Source organism: Heloderma suspectum, chromosome 1 (assembly GCF_057233095.1).
Source record: "Heloderma suspectum isolate Gila_16-S chromosome 1, 16-S_ref, whole genome shotgun sequence".
NCBI lineage: Eukaryota > Metazoa > Chordata > Lepidosauria > Squamata > Helodermatidae > Heloderma > Heloderma suspectum.
The window spans coordinates 198,997,893-199,016,298 of record NC_139458.1 but is presented as its reverse complement, the minus strand read 5'-3'; the positions used below and the strand labels follow the sequence as shown (position 1 = coordinate 199,016,298).

Here is an 18,406-nt window from a genome sequence, read left to right as displayed (position 1 = left end):
AGGATGTTGAATGCTTCATCCCACAAGCAAATTATCAATGAATATTTCATTTTAACACAGCTTTGGGGTGGCTCAAGTAAATTACAAGGTATTACAGTCAAAACTGATCAAACAACATTTCTAAAAATGCAAAGCTATACAGCTATTTAACGCTAAGTAGAAGTGGAGAGCAGTGTGCTCTCAGCTCTTTGAACCGTCAAGACTTTGATGAAAGAAGTGCCTTGAACTTGGATCACAACCCAAATACATGGAAACATTTTTTAAAACCACCACAAGTTTTAATTGACCGCAAAAATTTATGTTTAATTTCCCTCCACTAATAGGGATCTAAACATTTAAAAACATGTTCCTTCTCTTCTCCAATTAACTAAGCTCTTTTTTGAAGTTGTGATGCTGCTGTGGTTTCATGAAATTTTAATTGACATTTTTCCTAATTAAGAATGAATGGATATGAAGACCTCTTTATTTTTACCATTCAGAATTCTCATGCAGAGCAAGCCTTAAGTTGGATCACAGAAATTTTATGATACATCTTTAAAGAGAATTAAAAGGGAGGAATTTTTAATTTAGCATGAACTGCTGGAGAACTTTTCATTTCTGATTGCTTCCCTCCCTCCCCTGCCACAAAGATTTTTAACTTTGAAGTTTAAGATACAATTTCCGCATACCCTTCTCCCATCCGCATCTGTGCTTTTTACTTGGAAAACTAATCCAGCCATGGAACATTTTATGCAATCACTGCCTATATATACAATGCCCACAGGATTAAATTAGACATGGGGAAAAATCCATAATACCTTGGGGTTTAACTTATTCTCCCTGATGTATCAGTTAAATCCACCTTCTTAATAATTTAATTTGTACACCAAGACTAAATAGAAAGGACAAGAATCGCAGGGTGTATGCACAGTTGTGGAACTCCTTTCCACTGGAGCCAAAACTAACCCTCAGCATTTTTTTAAAACATTGCAAAAGCTTTTAAAAAATCCTGTCTTTCTGATGTTGGGGTTAATTTGGTAGGGCAATGACAGTTTTAGCACCAATGTTTTATTGGGAGAATCCTATCGCCTCCTCTAACTGTTGCGCAGCAAACAGAGGTTGATGACAGATGCAGATGTTTTCTAAAAATGATTTTATGTACCAGATGCAGCTTTTAGTTCCATTATAACCTTGTAACAAACACTTTGCTGATCAGATATTGGGATGAAATAGACCTGGATTAAGTCATAATCATTTAAAAAAAAAACCCAGGAAGATGTATTTGACAATGACTCCAATTTAATGCAAAATACAAAATTGTACTAAGGATTAATGTTTATAACTCAAAGTCACAGGGTTGGTGTCTAGGGTCTGTAACTGTGCCCAACATTATTTCCTATGACATCTCATAGATGCATGAAACGTACTTATGTACTTTCCCCGCTTCAACTAAAAACCTTAAAGTATGAATGAAAACAAATTAAATGGTTAACACCTCCTTATCTTAGTCACTGCATCAACATAATGTTGTTAAATGAGAGTTTACATTTTTTGTGCTTTTGTGGTCAGTTATGACCTCAAATGCATCAGAAGATTAAGACTGATAACCTAGGTTAACCCATTCCTTAGTGATCTCTGTGAAGCCACACTCAAGCTTTTGACCTGATAGTTCTTTCCCACTAACATTCTTCCCACTCTCAAGTACTATGGAATGCAAATGAGAGTCACCACTGAATTTTGCCTAAAGCAACCTTTGAAATTAATGGTGAGGTTCCCCCTCAGGTGGGGCATGAAGAATTTTGAAGGAAACCAATAGTGAAATGGGGCAGGGTTCATACAACCCTACTGCAAAGTAGTGATGTCTAAATTGCTCCCCGCCCCTCGATTTACTTCAAAAATATTTGCATTTTTTTAGGATTAATGATGAGAGATACCTTGAGGCATTTCTTGACCATTCAAAAGGAAGATTTTGTGCAAATGATTTTTATAGTCTTTTCTCTCTTGCCTCTTCCCCACTTCAAAAAAAATCCCTTCCCTCTGTGAAGGTAGAGGGAACCTGCCTGTCCAACTCTCATCTCAAATGATGCTTCTTACCATGCTCCCCACTGCAGGTTATCCCCTTCCCCTTTGCAAAGATAAGGTGTTTTTTGCTCATGGATGGAGGACTGGCAGGAGATGACTAGCAGCAGAAAGGGCTAAGAGTGAACCCTGAAAGGGTCCAGGATCAATTCAAAATACACCTTTTTAAGTCTGGGGAGCTGGTATTTTGAGCATCCTGCTGCATGAACTTTGCCAGCATCACTAATGCGAAGCCACTTTATGTTCAGTTGAGACTGAGGGCCATAGTAAACATGGTGTCATCAGAACAATTATTTTTGAAAAGTCTGTTGTGTGAATGGCTTTACAAATTAAATTTACAGGCATGTGGAGGGAGGGAGCGATCTGGATTGTGATCCTGATGGGAGCAATATGGGGACTTTAACTCTTTGCCTCCACTGTACCCCAGTGCCTGCTACTGCATAGGGGGGAAAGCTCCCATCTGCTGGTATGAGCTCAAGTAATGGCTCTCACAGCGGGTTCTGCTGCATGTTTGTGTGTCCTCCCCCCACCCCACCCCCAACTGTATGGAATCAAATATTTCTTTTTTTGTAAATTGCACATCTAGTTATTCACATTTATTTATAAACCTGAACTAAAGTGAATTAAAAAGCACATATTGCAAAAGTGCACAAAATCCTTTAGTTAAAAACATAGGTTTAGAACAGATGAACCATTGTTTCCAGCTGTATGTACTGCATTTTAAAAAGGCTTCCTTACCTTAAGCTTTCTCACAGCATCTCTCACGACTTCTGTTCCTTTGGGTTGTTCCACTTCTGTACTGCCAAGAAACTGAAAACATTGTAATTTGTGAGAAAAGTAATGAAAGCTAGTTAGGTTTTAAAAAAAAATGCCTTAGAAATAACCAATCAGCATTTTAGCAGCCAACAATTTATTTCTGGATAACGTTAAGTGCTAAAGATATATAAGCATCACCTTTCTGGTTATGCTAAAATATTGTACTTAATGAAAGTCTTTTTGCTTCATCTTACAGACTTCTGAGTGCTATAAGCACAATCTCTATTTTCATGATTAAGATATACTACTATACTCTTGTAATGCTGAGTACCCTGGAGATGCCATGACTTTTAGCAATGAAAGTTGCAGCAACAAATGAAATGACAAAGCATTTCAGAGTGTGCCTGAGGTTTGGTCTCTTTCCAATACTATCAACTTGCAGGCAACTACAAAACTAATGGACCACTTCTAAAACTTGCTCTGCCAGCATGAAGCTTAGGGCTAGCACATCATCATAAATCATGGTGTTATGCCATGGTTCCTGGCACTCACACTGGCATAGACATTCAGGATCAAGGTGAAATCCAAACAGAACAGTCTAGTCATATTAGCTTATCGCACTGCTGATTTCAGTAGAAATCATAACATTTCATTTAAGCAATGGTCACGTATCAGAGAATGGGGGAGGGATGGTATACACAAAGGTCCTAAACTATTTATCATATGTGGCCAATGAGGTGTAGGTGCACAGTTGGTACTGGCAGCAACATGAAGGCTTGTGAGACGTGCTATGGCATAAATTCAGCCTATACTCTTGCCTGCCTCTCCCACAATGCTTTGCTACTCTTCCTCAGCACTGCTGATTAGAGACAAAATCACACTAAGGCTCAGATGGCTATACAATGTACTATAGTACAAAAAGAGTGATAACTTCTTATATCTTAGATTTCCCACAAAAGTTGGCCACCACTACTATCGATCTTTCTCTTGGCAGAACAGATGATCAGGGGAAAAGAAGAGGTGCTTGGATTCTGCTGTGCCATGGTGCCTTGCATGTTTGCTATAGGAAGGAGTTCTGAGTACAGAGTACAGTAGCAGATGTCTGTTTTTATATTCTCCACAACCATTTTTTGAAGATGCAGAGGAGCCAATGTGATTGCAGAAATCTGCTCCTGCAAATTAATCACCACTGACCTCATCAATGGGCCACTGAGCAATAGTGAACACATATTAAGTTCATACTTTAATCTACCAAGTGGCTTCCCTTGTTAAGCAACTTCATGAAACAGTGAGGAAAATGGCTGTAATAGCTAATCTATGAAAGCTTGATGCATGAGTAATAAAGTTGTAGCTACGGTGAACATGTTCACTTCGGCACCAAAACCACGAATGTAGAAGTGGGACAAACTGCATCTATTTCGCTAAGCCATTCTTTTATGATTTCTCTATGCTGTTCACAACCGTTTTAGCCCTGAGGGCCACAGTGGGTGGTTCTAGGGAGCCAGAGGGCTGCATGTGCATACAAACATACAAATGTGAATGCACACACACATACTCATAAACACACACATATGAGGGTTTCCCTTATGTGGAAAGGGTTTCCCTTGCCAGTACTAATGCTAACAAGGGAAACCCCTCCCTTATCTCCAAACTCTAAGGAGAGATCAAAGATGAAGCAAGACTTTCCTTAGCTAGTGCCCTTATCTCTGATGAGAGACTGGAGACAAGGGAAGGCCTTCCTGACCTCATTGGAGACAAGGGAAGGGTTTCCCTTGCTAGCACTAGCAAGGAAACCCTGGGTGGGGTCCCCACATGTCTGTGGGCCACAATGGCAGCAGTGAAGGCTGTATATGGCCTGTGGACCACGAGTTGTGCACCCCTGCTCTAAACGGCACTAGGGATACATTTTATGAAGTCCTAATCCACACATATTGTTACTTTGATTTTCTCCCCTCTGAATTCTAAATTACATAATTTGCAAGGAAGAAAATGTTGGCTTAAATCTAGACTGAAGTGCTCTAAGTTCCTGCAAATGGAAGGGTGTGCGCATGCAAAGCAATTCTAGTCAATTCCCTCTTCCTCCTGCAGCACCTTATGCCTCCTTGCAAACTCTGTTCCAGAGGGGTTGGGGGGCCATCATTCCTTTTGCCTGTAAAGGCTTCCACTGAATTCAAGCCCCTTCCATGAACAGAGTTCTTCCATTCACACAAGAGCTCCACTGGACTGAACCTGAAACCTTGTATTATATACTGAGCCACCAGTTAATTTAACTGCTTCTTGAGTTATGGCTCAGAGGCAAACTATCAAACACAAGAATCACATTTCTGTGCTCAGTTAATGTTTGATGGACAACAGATTGTGTAGTGGTTATTATTATTATTTATTACATTTCTATACCTCCCCATAGCTGAAGCTCTCTGGGTGGTTTACAGAAGTTAAGACATTAAAATACAATACACAAAGTTTAAAAGCCATTTTCATAAAAACACACAAACAATATACACAAACAATATATAACATATAGTGGTTAGACAATAGATTATGTGGTGGTTAATGTAGCTATGTTGGACTAAGGCACTAGGCTGTTGTTGTTTTTTAAATAGTCTGTTCCCCCCACCCACACACCACCCATCCCTCACTAAACCCAGTATCTCTGGAGGGGTACTCAAAATCTTTATCTGAAGCAGGATTCATGTGTTTTATAGTAAGCATATGTTTAAGGAGTACAGATCTGAAAGCCAGCATTCCATCAGTTTCTATAGTAAAACCATACTCAAGACGTAACTGCAGTACTGACTCAGATTTTCAGTTGTTTCTTCAACATCAAGGTTCTGTGTTCCCCAGAAAAGAATTTAACTTGACATATTTACTTTTAATACTACCAGACCCTTTCCACCCAGCCACTGGATAAAGCGGTTGCCTTGAAAAATTATTAGAATTTACACTATTGACATGTCCTAAAGAAATAAAATAAGAATGATGGCATGTATTTATGTCAATAATACAGAAGCAGTGGGTCACAGGGTATTTTAACATTTATGGAAGCTCTATTCACTAATCTCAAGTCCCCCAGTAGTCTGAAACTTTTGTCTTCATGGATAAATATTAACTTTTAACACAGAACATCACACAGAACACCATAGTTGTGGATTTATGAAATGCAACATTTTGTGTGTGTGGAATCACGGACAAAGGGAATATTTAGTCAATAAAAACAAAAGAGGCATGGCAACGTGATATAATAAGCCCGAATATCATTTCTTTGTGAGCTATGCCTATTGGCTATATTCTTTATTCCTCATATCAGATTCAGTTTCACTATTCAGAGTCAACATTATTTAGCCAGTACCTAATAATTATGATAATGTTAGTTATATCTCCCATTTTTTTCTTCCTAGTACATTAAAAAGACATCAGTTGTATTTGGTATATTAGTAGCTTAATTGGATGTTTTAAAGAAGTCCATGTGTATAAGTCTGCAGAGAAAGGTTTAGTTTTCCCCCTCAAACTTAATCTATATGTGTGCTCCACCCATTTATAGGAATATAAGGAGAGCCTCCGAGTGCAGGTTCTCTCTCCAAATATGTACATGGGCACTTTGGGCTACTGCAATTCTCCTAATAAGCAAGACCCTTTCATGGGAGACCACCTGCAAGCTGCTTTGAACTCTTGGAGGGAACAGTGGGCTATACACACACTGCTGGGGTCCTGAACTGAGTTGTAGGATCAAATTGCGAGTGGCAATATGCACATTTACTACCTTCCCATTATGCTAATCTTGACTTCTTTGTCTTCTTCTTCATCTCCTTCTTCGTCTTGCATTCCTAAAAACAACACACTGAATCTCCAGTGTGTATTATTCAAGCCATTTTTCATAAGGAAAATACACAGTTTTCACTGGATTTCATACAGCTTTGGAAACCTGGAGTCCAGACAGGTTCACTGTATAGATGGACCATTTAGATCTGTACTGGCTTTCATGTATACTAGCAGCAACTTCAATTGTGTTAGAAAAGGCACAAGGCAAATGTGACAAATACATACTTACAAAGAACTGACTATTCCATCAGCACTGCATCCCAGTGCATTATATTTTTCCTGCATTCCAGAACAGACCTTCTGGAACAGATGCCAGGCTTAGGTAGGTGCCTACAAGAAATGGCTATACATAAGAATGCTGAGTTTTTATTCCATTCCTACTAATAACTGAAGAATATGACAAGCATTTGTTTAATTTTTTACTCTATAATAAAGGTTGGAAATTACTTTTGGATAATTGAACTAGAATTTTTGGACATGTTAGAACTTTACATAAATCCTTCTCTTCCAGTAGAGAGCAGTGTAGGATTTGCTACTAAGTAGATGTTTCCTAATTCCTATCTTACAAAATTATTCTTCAAATTTCACAATGGCTTTTAATGCCTTTGAATAATTGAATACTAACCGTTTTTGGCTACATGTACTCAAAAGTAGGAACAAGGGGACCTCTGGAATCTTATTATGATAAGATTATTAAGATTATTATAAGATTATTATGTTGTTTTTGTGGACAACAGCCACTTAATCAGACATATGAAATATTATCCTCAGTTAGATGATTACACAAACATTACCATTTCTTTGCTCTATACCTGTCAGGGGTGTTTCTGAGTGCAGGGAGTGGGATAGCAGTTCAGATTCTGAAGGAGAACCATCAGACATGGGGGAGGTGTTTTCCCAGGCTAGTCCAGATATGAGTAGGCCTGCTTCTCAGGTTACAAACGTCCAAATGGCTGAGCTTGAGGGTCCTTCCTCACCCCCCCCCCCCGCCCATGAGAGGCAGTGAACAGGAGGATGACCTAATAGATGCCAGGGGTAGGCGCAGAGCAAAGAGAGAAAAGGCAGGGGCAGAACTTAGATGGTCTACCCAATTGGCCTTGAGTGAAAAGCTGCACTTAGAGGCCTCACAACAACAGAAGGACCCCCCTCCATGTTAGACTAGCGAGACCACCTCCCTCTTCAAACGGCAGGCAACTCTCGTAAATTCCATTTGAATCCCCTGAAGGCATTCCTTGTAGACCGAGAGTCTCTGAGAATTTGCATCTGTATGACCCTCTGAAGTAATGGATTAAAAGCTGTAGACTGAAGCCTCTCATCTGTGTATGTTTGGGCATGAAGTGAAGTGTGGGCTAAGGGAATCCTGACAATACCCATGCAAACAATGGCGCCAAAAGACCATGAAATGCAAGAGATCCAGTGAGTCTGAAACAGAAATATCTCCTGATTTTGCAAAACAGATAAGAAAAGAGTTTGAATTTTATACAGAAAACCTGCTGTCAAAGATGTATCAGTGGCTCTCCTTCTCATCACAGAACTTAGGAAGGAGGTTGATTTATGGCTGAAAGAAAGTTGAACATCCCCAACCCTGCAACACTAAAATAACATTAAAATAATGGAGATGGCACAAAAAACTGAGTCCTTCTTCGAAACCAAACCTGAAACTGGAATCAAAGAACCATTTTAGCATGCATTGCAAAAGCACATTCCAACAAACCAACTGTTAGTTATCATCTAAGATATGTCAATACAAAACCTCCATATAAAAACCTTTTTATATAGAAAGGTGGTATATGTATATTGATAATAAAACAAGTTATAAAATATATTGTGTCTCTAGGCTTATCACATTCTCCAGAGATAAAATTGGGGCAGTTCACATGAGTATTCTAGTCACAACTAGCTGCCAGTTTCCCTGACTGGGCTGGATGTGAAGAGAAAAACAAATCCTCTTATCCATCATTACTATTTTAGCTCCTAGAACCAGATTCAGTCACTAATTTTACAATAGCATCCATGCTCTCCCTTCATGCAAATGAATGAAAAATGTTACATTTAGATAAAAGGAAGTAAAAGACTGAACATTTGTGAAATTGTCACCGTTGTTGTTGTTGTTAAACCGTAGGTTGTGATGGCACAGCAAATCTAGGAGTAGGAAGAGTTTGGTCACCCAAATGCAAACAGAAAGATGCGATCTTTCCAGAGTAAATTATATTTTCCATCACATTAAATGGAAGCAAATTCACTTACAGGAGAGGAATAGCATAAAGAACACAGGGCTATGACTGCTTCATATATTGTACTTTCTCACATGGATATTAAGATGGTAAGCAAGACTTGTTTGCTGGATCAGAACCAGAGTTCCATCTAATCCAGCAATGTCAAGTGACCCCTTATAATCAAAGCTTCTGCCCATACCTGGTCATAAATGTGGATGGGATCGAGGTCTAAGACAATGTTCAGAATGTCTTGCACAGTCAAGGTTAGTAATGGGAAGATCTGTGCCAGGGACAAAGTCATATGGAAAAGTCAAGCTCACCAGCTAAATGGTAGGAAAGAGTGAGAAGAGATAAGCAGGCGTGGCCTTGGGAAAAAAAACTAAGACAGTTGTAGAAAAGTGAGGAGCAACGAAGTAGGAATCAAGTACAGCACTTAAGCGGGAAAGCACCAGGGTTTGAGAAGTAGGCAACTGTTGGCTCAGGAAAAAAGCAGAAAGCTGCTCTGTAACTAACTTATAACAAATGAGGGTCAAATTTGGGAGAGGGGGAGGATACAAAGTGGAAATAAATATTGTATTGCCTTTACACAAGTCTATGGTGTGACCACACTTGGAATACTGTGCATAGTTCTGGTCAACACACTTAAAAAAAGATATTGTAGAGCTGGAAAAAGAGCAGAAAAGAGCAACTAAAGTGATCAAGAGGCTGGAGCATCTCCCCTACGAGAAAAGGTTAAAACAGCTGGTATTGTTTAACTTGGAAAAAGGAGGGTAATGGGAGATATGATAGACGTGTACAAAATTATGCGTGGTGTGGAGAAAGCAGATAGGGAGACATTTTTCTCCCTCTCTCATAATACTAGAACCTGGGTCATCCCATGAAGCTGATTGGTGGGAGATGCAGGACAGATGAAAGGAATTACTTCTGCACACAGTGCATAGTTAATCTATGGAATTTGCTACCACAAGTAGTAGTGATGGCCACCAATTTATTTGGATGGCTTTAAAAAAGGGTTAGACAAATTCCTGGAGGAGAAGGCTATCAATGGCTACTAGTCCTGCTGGCTATATTATACCTCCAGTATCAGATGCAGTATGCCTGTGTACCCCTGTTGCTGGGGAACACGGGAGTGAGGGTGCTGTTTGCTGTTTCTTGCATGAGAGTGCAAGACTCATGTCTTGCGTGTGGGTTTCCTGTGGACAGCTGGTTGGCCACTGTGTGAACAGGATGCTGGACTAGAAGGACCCTTGGTCTGATCCAGCATGGCTCTTCTTACATTCTTATGAAATGCTGCTGCATCAGAGCTGTTCTCTGAGCCAAGATGGAGGGGTGGAACCCACAATAGTATGTCAGTAGAAAAGCCCTGTGTTCAACCCCTGATATACCAGGCAGTTTCCATGAGTAGCCATCCAGATGTTCCCTGGAAGCTCACAAACAGGACATGGTAGAGACAGCCATCCCATGGTGTTGGATGCCAGCATATGGTAACCAGATGTATACTGCTTCTGAACATCCAAGTTCCATCTTTGCCTGTTGTGGTGGCTAGTAGCCATTGACAGATCTAACCTCCATGAAATTCTATTTTGTAGTAATCTGTAAGAAAGAAACGTGAAGCAATCTTTTTTAAATTTCCCACTGCATGTACATAGACTAGGTAACCATTTTGTTTATTGGCTGCTTGATCCACATACTGAAAAACAGGAAAAACCCTTCACTTCACATATTATAATATATGTACTTTTTCCCTATGCTGAGATTAATCTTGAATGTCTTACTCGGATTCTGTCACAAAGGCATAACATATAAGCTCTTTCTAGGTGTCAACATACTGCATATGCAAACATGCAAGTGGGGCCATACCACATAGTCCCGCCTCCAACACTGCACATGTCTCATGACCCCTTTTATGCATTTATTTTATTTAAAACATTTCTTGGCTGAATTTCAGGGCAGAAGCCCTCCCAAGGTCACTTTCAGTAATAAAATACATAAAAACAGTTAAAATATTAAAGGCAGTAAAAACACAAAAACAGTAAAAACAACAATAAAAGCCAACAATAAAACCAGCAGCAGCAGCAGCAGCAGCAACAACAACAACGGTAGTAACAGCAACAACAGCAGTCATATCAAGAGAAGGCCATGGTAAAATAATGTTTTCAAAGCCTTCTTAAAAGCCTGCAATGGGGAAGCATGGCAGAACTCTGATGGCAGCTTGTTCCAAAGGTGTGGGGCCACTGCAGAGAAAGCCCTCTCACGTGTGATCACCCACCTGACTGCTCTCACGGGTAGACAAATGAGAATGGCCTCTCTTTCCAATCTTAAAGTGCAGGCATGCTGATATGCGCAGCATAGGCATTATGTGATCAAATCAACTTGCCTCCACCAATACTCGGGCGGCCACATTCTGCATCAGCTGAAGTTTCTGAACCATCCTCAAAGGCAACCCCATGTACAGCAAATTACAGTAGTCCAGCCTGGACATCACTAGTGTGTTGATAACTGAGGCAAGGTCCATCCTCTCCAGACAGAGCCACAGCTAGTGTACCAGCTTTAGCTGGTAAAAAGCACTCCTGGACACTGCAGCCACCTGGGCTTCCCCAGTTAACTCCGAGTCCAGGAGGAGTCCCAGAATGTGTACTTGGTCTTTTAGGGGGAGTGCAATTCCATCTAAGACCAGCTGTAAACCTCCATCCAAAGTAGTTGGTTTCTCAACCCACAGTACCTCTGTCCTGTCTGGATTAAGTTTCAGCTTGTTCACCCTCGTCCATCCCAAAACAGTGCAAATATGCAAAGGGATACAGGGAGGCCTCCACACAAGCCAGAATCCCGACAGTTTGTCTGCATGAACAGTAAGGTGAAAGCCTGGATAGGGCAATAGTATCTTCTATTGCAGAACAACTGTCTGAAAGGATTCCCATTACACTTTGGCTGCATCCTACAGTGTTCTGCTTCCGGACAGATGCAAAGTAAATGCTCTGAAGCTTGGCCTGTGAAGAAACATTTGAAAACCTATAATTTAACAGTCTCTATTCAGTACCACATTGCCCCTTATCATTTCAAATGACAACCATAAACCCTTCCTAAGCCCTGACAGACAGGAAGATAAAACCTTCTGTGAATCAGCTTGATATTCCTGTTGCTTCAAAGGTAATTTCAGAGGGAAAGTAACCCAAATGGTAGAGCAGCTTGCCTTGTGGGGTGCCGCAAGGTTCTATCTTGTCCTTTAGACCATTTCAAGGAGTGTACAAATATACCTTAAAAAACAGAACTCATTGCAGTTCTCTCTCCTGCAGTAAATCTTGGTTTCCCCCTGTACTGCTTTTGACAGATGTAATTATCAGCTAAATGAATGCTGATTGAGTTATCTATGTTCCACCTGCTTACATTCTTAAGACTGATAGTCCACCATTTTTTAAAGTATCACTTGCACGTTTTTCAACATTATGTTTGTTTGGTGTTTTATTTTAAAGCACACTGTTTCTAAAGAATGGGGGGGGACTGTTCCTGTGATGTTGGGCAGGGGGCACCTAATGATAGCCGATCAGTGCAGTGTCCAACCAGTATCTGCCTCAAACATGCCGAACCAGTTTTTCCCAAGTCAAGTCCTGGGGAAAATATTTTATGTATGAACAAAACATAATGATTGTGCTGTCCCTGCTGCTCCACAGCTCAAAGTATGTTTGCCTGGATGTGCCTGAACTGTGCATCAAAAGGCTCCTGCAGTGCTAATGAGTCCAGTTCAGAAAGTTCTGTAAGAGAGTTTGTCAAAATAAGTGGAGAATATACAATCACAAAAGAGGAAAAGCAAAAATGGAGTTTAAGAAGGATCCACAAATTGCTGTTGCCTCTCGGAATATTCATTTAGCTTTAGTACATGGTGGACAAATATCAGTGACTCATTTCCTTTTTAAGTAACACCCCCCCACACACACACATAATTGACTAACCTATCCTAGCTATTATTCCAAATCCATAGCTTGAAGGAACCACAAAATCAGCTCTTCCACAAATAATTGCAACCAAGCGTAGCAACCAACAACTCAATGTAGCTTCAGATAAAAAACATGTTCAATTCACTGGGCTAGTCTGGTTTTATTCAGGAAAACAATAATGAAGGTCTTTCCCCATACAATAGTCTCTTTTGCAACTTTATAAGAGATGTTTTCTTTTGAGACAACAATGTAGAAGCAGTATGTCAGGAAAGAGTACTATTGTTTGAATAGAAATCTATGAACACAAAACCGTAGATTTTGACCCAGCACACTTTAACAAAGTATTAGGAGTGCTTTGCAAGTCACTATCTTGATCATTAGATGGTACCTGGGAACACAGGCTGCAACCCAGCACATAAAATAGCACATTAAATGTGATTTATGCAGCACAACTGTAAACAGAATTGAAGACATGATGAGACAGCTGCATTCTCTTCTACTTTTCAGCCAATATATTTAAACCATGCTCCCCAAGCAAGTAACACGTAACACCTTGTCTGATTCAAGATGTCTTGAGGATTTAAGAGCAAACAAATACTTAGAGAAGGTTGATTTTTTTTTAAATGATCTGCTTTGCTCATTTTGCTGTGCAAAACTCCTCAAAATATTTTTTCTGTATACTTTGAGACATTTTATGGATGGTAACATGAAGTAGCACTATATTTAAGTATTTGGTTGAACAGTGTCATTGTCTGGCCTTGTACAGTTGGCTACTGCAGAAGATGAAAAAACTGCTGCTGTTCAAAAACTGCCAATAAAAAGATGGATGTATGCACAAGGACTGAGCTACGTTTTTGAGCCAATATTTTCAGTGTAAAAGGTGAAAAGTGTGTGTGTGTGTATGTGTGTAGGTTTGAGGCCTACAGAGACAAGGGGTAAAAAAGGTCAGGCTTGGAGGTCTGGGGTTTTGTTGGGAGGGAGTATAACAGACAGGAGTAATTTTGTTTCCCTGGTTAAGTTTCATTTTCATTTCCCTCGTTAAGTTTCATTTCTTCAGGTTGAAAACAGTACTTTTGGTTTTGAAGGAGGAGGGTATATAAAGAGAGTGAGAAAGCCAGAAAGACCAGAAAGTCAGGGAGACCAGAGCCTGAAGAGGGAGCAGGAAGAAGCCGCCTGGAGAAGCCTAAGTACAGCTAGGGTAAAGGAACTTGCATGCTGCAACTTTTCTTTAATGCCTTTTGTATCACTCAGCTCTATTGTGTAAGCACCTTTAGTTGTGATTTGCTTGCATTAATTTACCAGTAAACTGCTGTGGTTAAACCATGTGTCTAGAGCATCAATCTCCCCACGTCTACAGCCTAAACCCCACATTATTGGAAAGGGGAAGGTAAAGGAAGTAAGGTGGGACTCTTAAGGAGCCTAGAGATCCTTAAAGAGTTGCTCAGGGGATCAAGGGTGTTCAGGGTCAGAATGGGAACCCTGACAGGGAGTTCTCCAAAAGACTCTCCAAACCTTGTTTTTATATATATATATACATTTTGCTCTTTAGTTTCTATTTACTGACAGCTGAATAAAAGCTGCTATTCTTGGCAGCTGCTTTGGCATATTTTTAAAAAAGAACTTGTTGTTGCTGACTGTGTGATCCAGCCAGTCAGGGATCCTGCAGCCAGCATGATGACATCATGGCACCATTTAATATATCAGATTTGGCTAAATGACATCATCACAAAGCCAAATTAGAAGGAAGGTAATGGTTGTTGCCCTAATGTTGAATGGGAGAACATTTTGCTCTATTTTGCATGAAACCGGAATTATTGCAGAAATGGGATGTTTTCAAGTGGCACCTTTAGATGTAGAACATGCCTCCCATTTCTGCTCATCCCTAGTATGCACATACACAGAAGCAGCAGTTCCACATTTCATTGTGGTTCACGTTGCATGAGGGATTTATTGCTCTAAAATAAGTTATAGGACCAAAGTTAATGTTCTCTGTATGGATGTCAGAACAATTCTATAGATGAGCTTTACCTATATCATCAGCCTACACACTGCAGATAAGAAAAATGTCTTTGACATTATCTACTGAAATAATCTAGTGCTCAAGAAAGAAGTCCAAGGCTGTGCCAAATCATTGCAGCCAGGATAATGCCAGTGGAATGAAGCCCAAATCTCAGTCACACAAGCTACTATCAACGTAAGAAAATATGAACATTAGAAGAGTCATGCTGGATCAGATCAAGAGTTCATCTAGTCCAGCATTTTGTTCACACAGTGGCCAACCAGCTGTCAACTGGGAGACCACAAGCAGGATGTGAATTCAACAGCATGCTCTTGCCCATATTCCCCAGCAACTGGTTTACATAGCCATACTGCTTTGGTACTGGAGGTAGTACATAGCCATCAGGACTAGCCATTGATAGCCTTTTCCTCCAGGAATGTGTCTAACCCCCTTTTAAAGCCATCCAAGTTGGTGGCCATCACTATCTTGTGGTAGCAAACGATGCACTGCGTGAAGAAGTCCTCCCTTTTATCTGTCCTAAAACTCCCACCAATCAGCTTCATGGGATGACTCCAGGTTCAAGTGTTTTGAGAGAGGGAGAAAAATGTCTCCCTCTCCACACCATGCATAATTTTGTACACGTCTATCATGTCTCCCCTTACCCTCCTTTTTTCCAAGCCAAACAATCCCAGCTATTGTAACCTTCTCTCATAGGGGAGATGCTCCAGCCTCTTGATCATTTTAGTTGCTCTTTTATGTACCTTTTCCAGCAATACAATCTTTTTTTAGGCATGGTGACCAGAACCGTACACAGTATTCTAAGTGTGGTCGCACCATAGATTTGTATAAAGGTAGCATGATATTGGCAGTTTTAGTCTCAATTCCTTTTCTAATTATGCCTAACATGGAGTTTGCCTTTTTTTTTACAGCAGCCTCACACTGCGTTGAAATTTTCATTGAGCTGTCCACCACAATCCCAAGATTTCTTTCTTGGTCAGTCACTGTTAGCTCAGATCCCATCAGGTTATACTTAATGTTGGGATTTTTTGCCCCAATGTAGATCACTTTACACTTGCTTATATTGAACCGCATTTGCCATTCTCCCAGTTTGGAGAGTTCTTTTTGGCACTCCTTACAATCCCTTTTTGTTTTAACCACCCTCAGTAATTTGGTGTCATCAGCAAACTTGGCCATTTCACTGCTCACTCCTAATTCCAGATCCTTTACGAACAAGTTGAAAAGCAATGGTTTCAGTACAGTTCCTCGTGGCATCCCACTATTTACTTCCCTCAATTGGGAGAATTTACCATTTATTCCTACTCTCTGCTTTCTGTCCTTTAGCCAGTTACTGATCCATAAGAGGACCTCTCCTCTTAGTCAATGACTGCTAAATTTACTCAGGAGTCCTTGGTGAAGGTCTTTGTCAAAAGACTTTTGGAATTCCAAGTAAACAATGTCTACCAGATCATCCCTGTCTACATGCCTATTGACATTCTCAAAGAACTCTAAAAGTCAGTGACTGTGTGGGATGGCAAGGTCTAGGGAGAAATAGGAGTTGAAGTGTGATATGGTAAGTATGTTGAAGGAGGCAGCAGCATGCTGAGTCGTTATCAGGCCAGAAAAGAAGGCTTGACCAAAGAGGAATTATGTGGGACAGACCATCATCAGGCAATGCTCAGTTCCTGATGAATATTCTCAAGGTCCCAGATTCAGGATATGCTGAAGCCCTGAGTCTAGAGAAACTCAACATAGCACAGTTCTAACATGCAGGTACAGGGGAGAAGAAGCACTGGTGCAGTGGCAATAACAATTACATGGCAGAAGTTGGTTCGTATGTTCTCCGTGTACGAGATGCTGAGAACAAAAACAGGGAAAGCCATCTCTATTGTGTCCAGCATCTGGCTTGCTGCTGCCAGAAACAAAATGCTGGATGGTCCCTTGCTCTGATCCAGAAAGGCAATTCTTATAGATCGGGGATCAGTATATCCATCCAGTGCAGTATGGCTCATGGAAATCTTGCCATTAATCAATCAGTGACCTCCTGTGCCTTGGCCCAGAGTGTACATCAGAATGTAGTTCAGTGTGTTTTTACCCCTCATCATGCAAGAAGATGATATGATGTTTTTATATTGTCCTGCAGGAGTTAAAATGTGGGAGTCACATTCATGGTTCAATACAAGCCATGCATCTATGACAGCTAAAGGACATGTATTTGAAAGAACATACAGATTAGCATGTACTCAAGCCTAGTAATGTAGTAATAAATTTTGAAGTGCGGGCGCTCATCATGATGGTCTCCATAGCCATGCTCCCAAGTCAGCTGGGTTGATCCATATCAACAAACCAGTCATAGCAGGGTTAAGTCCACCAGGAACAGGTATTTTGTAAATCCATTGGGTCTTAATTGCCCATTCAAGACCAAGCCACCTCAAAACGCCTTGCATTGCAATAGGGAACAACATATTGCTGCTGGGAAAATTAATGTCCCTGCATCTAATGTGGGAACTGCAGCTAAGTTCAGAGGGAACAGGGAATTGTGGGGCAGGCAGGTGATGTCAGCATCCATGCTAATCAAAAAGTGTCTGCGCTGTATCCCTGCGAGTCCTGGCTCCACTACATCACTACTTCAGCCAGTATATTTATATAAACACCATCCTAAAGAGATCCCAATTCCCGTGGGATGGCAACAGGAATCTAAGATACTTTGGTTTTACTATGTGTTTACAAGTAGTGTATGGGTAGTAAGTTGGACTGGCTGAGTTTAAGGGATGGTTCTGGTAACTTTGGGGCAAACGCAAATACAGAACAACTGGAGGTGGAGGAGTTAGGCCAGGCTTCTTGTTATGGTGGTAAAGCTGGTGCAATTCAATGCATACTAATAATGTGTAGCAATAAGTCATATATTAACTAAATATTAATGGATCTTATAGACTAGTAAACCAAGGAGACAAGTATGGGGACTTAAGATGCTTTCAGTTTATTATCTTAGGGCACCCTCAGATGATTCTTCTCTGTTCCAAGGTATACCTCCAACTATGGGTGTTATTATTTCCTTACAAATGCCACTTTTATTAACATGGCATCATGATGTTACATTTTTTATTTCTTTCACATCCAATTGGTAGTGTAAACTTGCATCATTATATTTCAATTTATATTATATATTTTTGGTTCTTAAGCTCAGGTATTTGAAAACAACATTTATTAATTAGCATTTTGACATTCATTTACATTAAAAATAAATAAATAAATAAGAACCCCCCCCCCCCATAACAGTTTTCAAAATTCTGCTGAATTGTGAAGCCACCCCCGAGGTTTGATGGGATTCAGCATTTAAACGAGCGGGAAACGTGTAGGAAATAGCAGCCCTCTCCCAACTTTCTGCTTCTGATATTTTGACAGTGAAAATGGATGGCTCATAAAATGTTCTCCTGGAAGTTATAGGATACATTATGATAACGTGCTGGGAAGCTTCCTTTGTGCCAACAGCTATGTTTTGTGTGCAATTACTGAAAAGCTAATTCATCGTAGGCATCCTGTGAATGAGCCAGTAACATGGGGCTGCAGGCCACTTTCTCTGCTTATCAGCAAGGAAGGCACCTGCAGCCCCGTTTGTTCATATTGGA

General features: G+C 40.4%; 1 protein-coding gene across 9 annotated transcripts in view; it reads right to left on the bottom strand.

Moving 5' to 3' along the window:
* Window positions 1-18,406, bottom strand: part of GULP1 (GULP PTB domain containing engulfment adaptor 1) — a 276,060-nt gene that overhangs the window by 58,430 nt on the left and 199,224 nt on the right. For all 9 annotated transcript variants that reach the window (XM_084815697.1, XM_084815722.1, XM_084815658.1 and 6 more), the window contains one exon: window positions 2,797-2,868. In XM_084815697.1, the coding sequence (XP_084671823.1) occupies window positions 2,797-2,868 (72 nt within the window). The remainder of the gene's footprint in view (window positions 1-2,796; window positions 2,869-18,406) is intronic.